At 50.3% G+C, this 614-nt stretch overlaps 1 protein-coding gene across 1 annotated transcript in view; it reads right to left on the bottom strand.

Moving 5' to 3' along the window:
- LOC123974644 (tubulin alpha chain-like) overlaps positions 1-614 on the bottom strand; it is a 2,991-nt gene that overhangs the window by 924 nt on the left and 1,453 nt on the right. The window contains exons 4-6 of the mRNA XM_046055471.1: positions 444-614; positions 196-344; positions 5-95 (exon numbers count right to left, since the gene is read on the bottom strand). The exon at positions 444-614 is cut by the window's right edge and continues 88 nt beyond it. Of these exons, the coding sequence (XP_045911427.1) occupies positions 5-95; positions 196-344; positions 444-614 (411 nt within the window). The remainder of the gene's footprint in view (positions 1-4; positions 96-195; positions 345-443) is intronic.

Genomic DNA, 614 nt, shown 5'->3' with positions numbered 1-614 from the left:
AGACGCTCCATCAGCAGGGAGGTGAAACCAGAGCCGGTGCCACCTCCGAAGCTGTGGAAGACCAGGAAGCCCTGAAGGCCAGTGCACTGGTCAGCCTGGGGACAGAAAAGGAGAGACAGTAATCACATACGAGATGCTGATATGTCATTTAATTTGAAATTAGGAATGGATCCCTCCTGATATCAAGTCACCCACCAGTTTACGGATCCTGTCCAGCACCAGATCAATGATCTCTTTGCCGATGGTGTAGTGTCCACGGGCGTAGTTGTTGGCAGCATCCTCCTTGCCAGTGATCAGCTGTTCGGGGTGGAACAGCTGTCGGTAAGTCCCAGACCGCACCTCGTCTAAAGGGAATTAGCATAAATTATAGGAGGATTTGAACGACTGGGTGGGGCTCAAGCAACCATTTTTTAAAAAGTATAATATATATTTAATGAGTTTACCGATGACAGTGGGCTCCAGGTCTACAAAGACAGCTCTGGGGACGTGCTTTCCAGCTCCAGTCTCGCTGAAGAAGGTGTTGAAAGAATCATCTCCTCCTCCAATGGGTTTGTCACTGGGCATCTGTCCGTCCGGCTGGATCCCATGTTCCAGGCAGTAAAGCTCCCAGCAGG

The sequence above is a fragment of the Micropterus dolomieu genome, linkage group LG08 (assembly GCF_021292245.1).
Source record: "Micropterus dolomieu isolate WLL.071019.BEF.003 ecotype Adirondacks linkage group LG08, ASM2129224v1, whole genome shotgun sequence".
Classification (NCBI taxonomy): Eukaryota; Metazoa; Chordata; class Actinopteri; order Centrarchiformes; family Centrarchidae; genus Micropterus; species Micropterus dolomieu.
The sequence above is the reverse complement of the archived record's forward strand: the minus strand, read 5'-3'. Positions and strand labels throughout refer to the sequence as shown.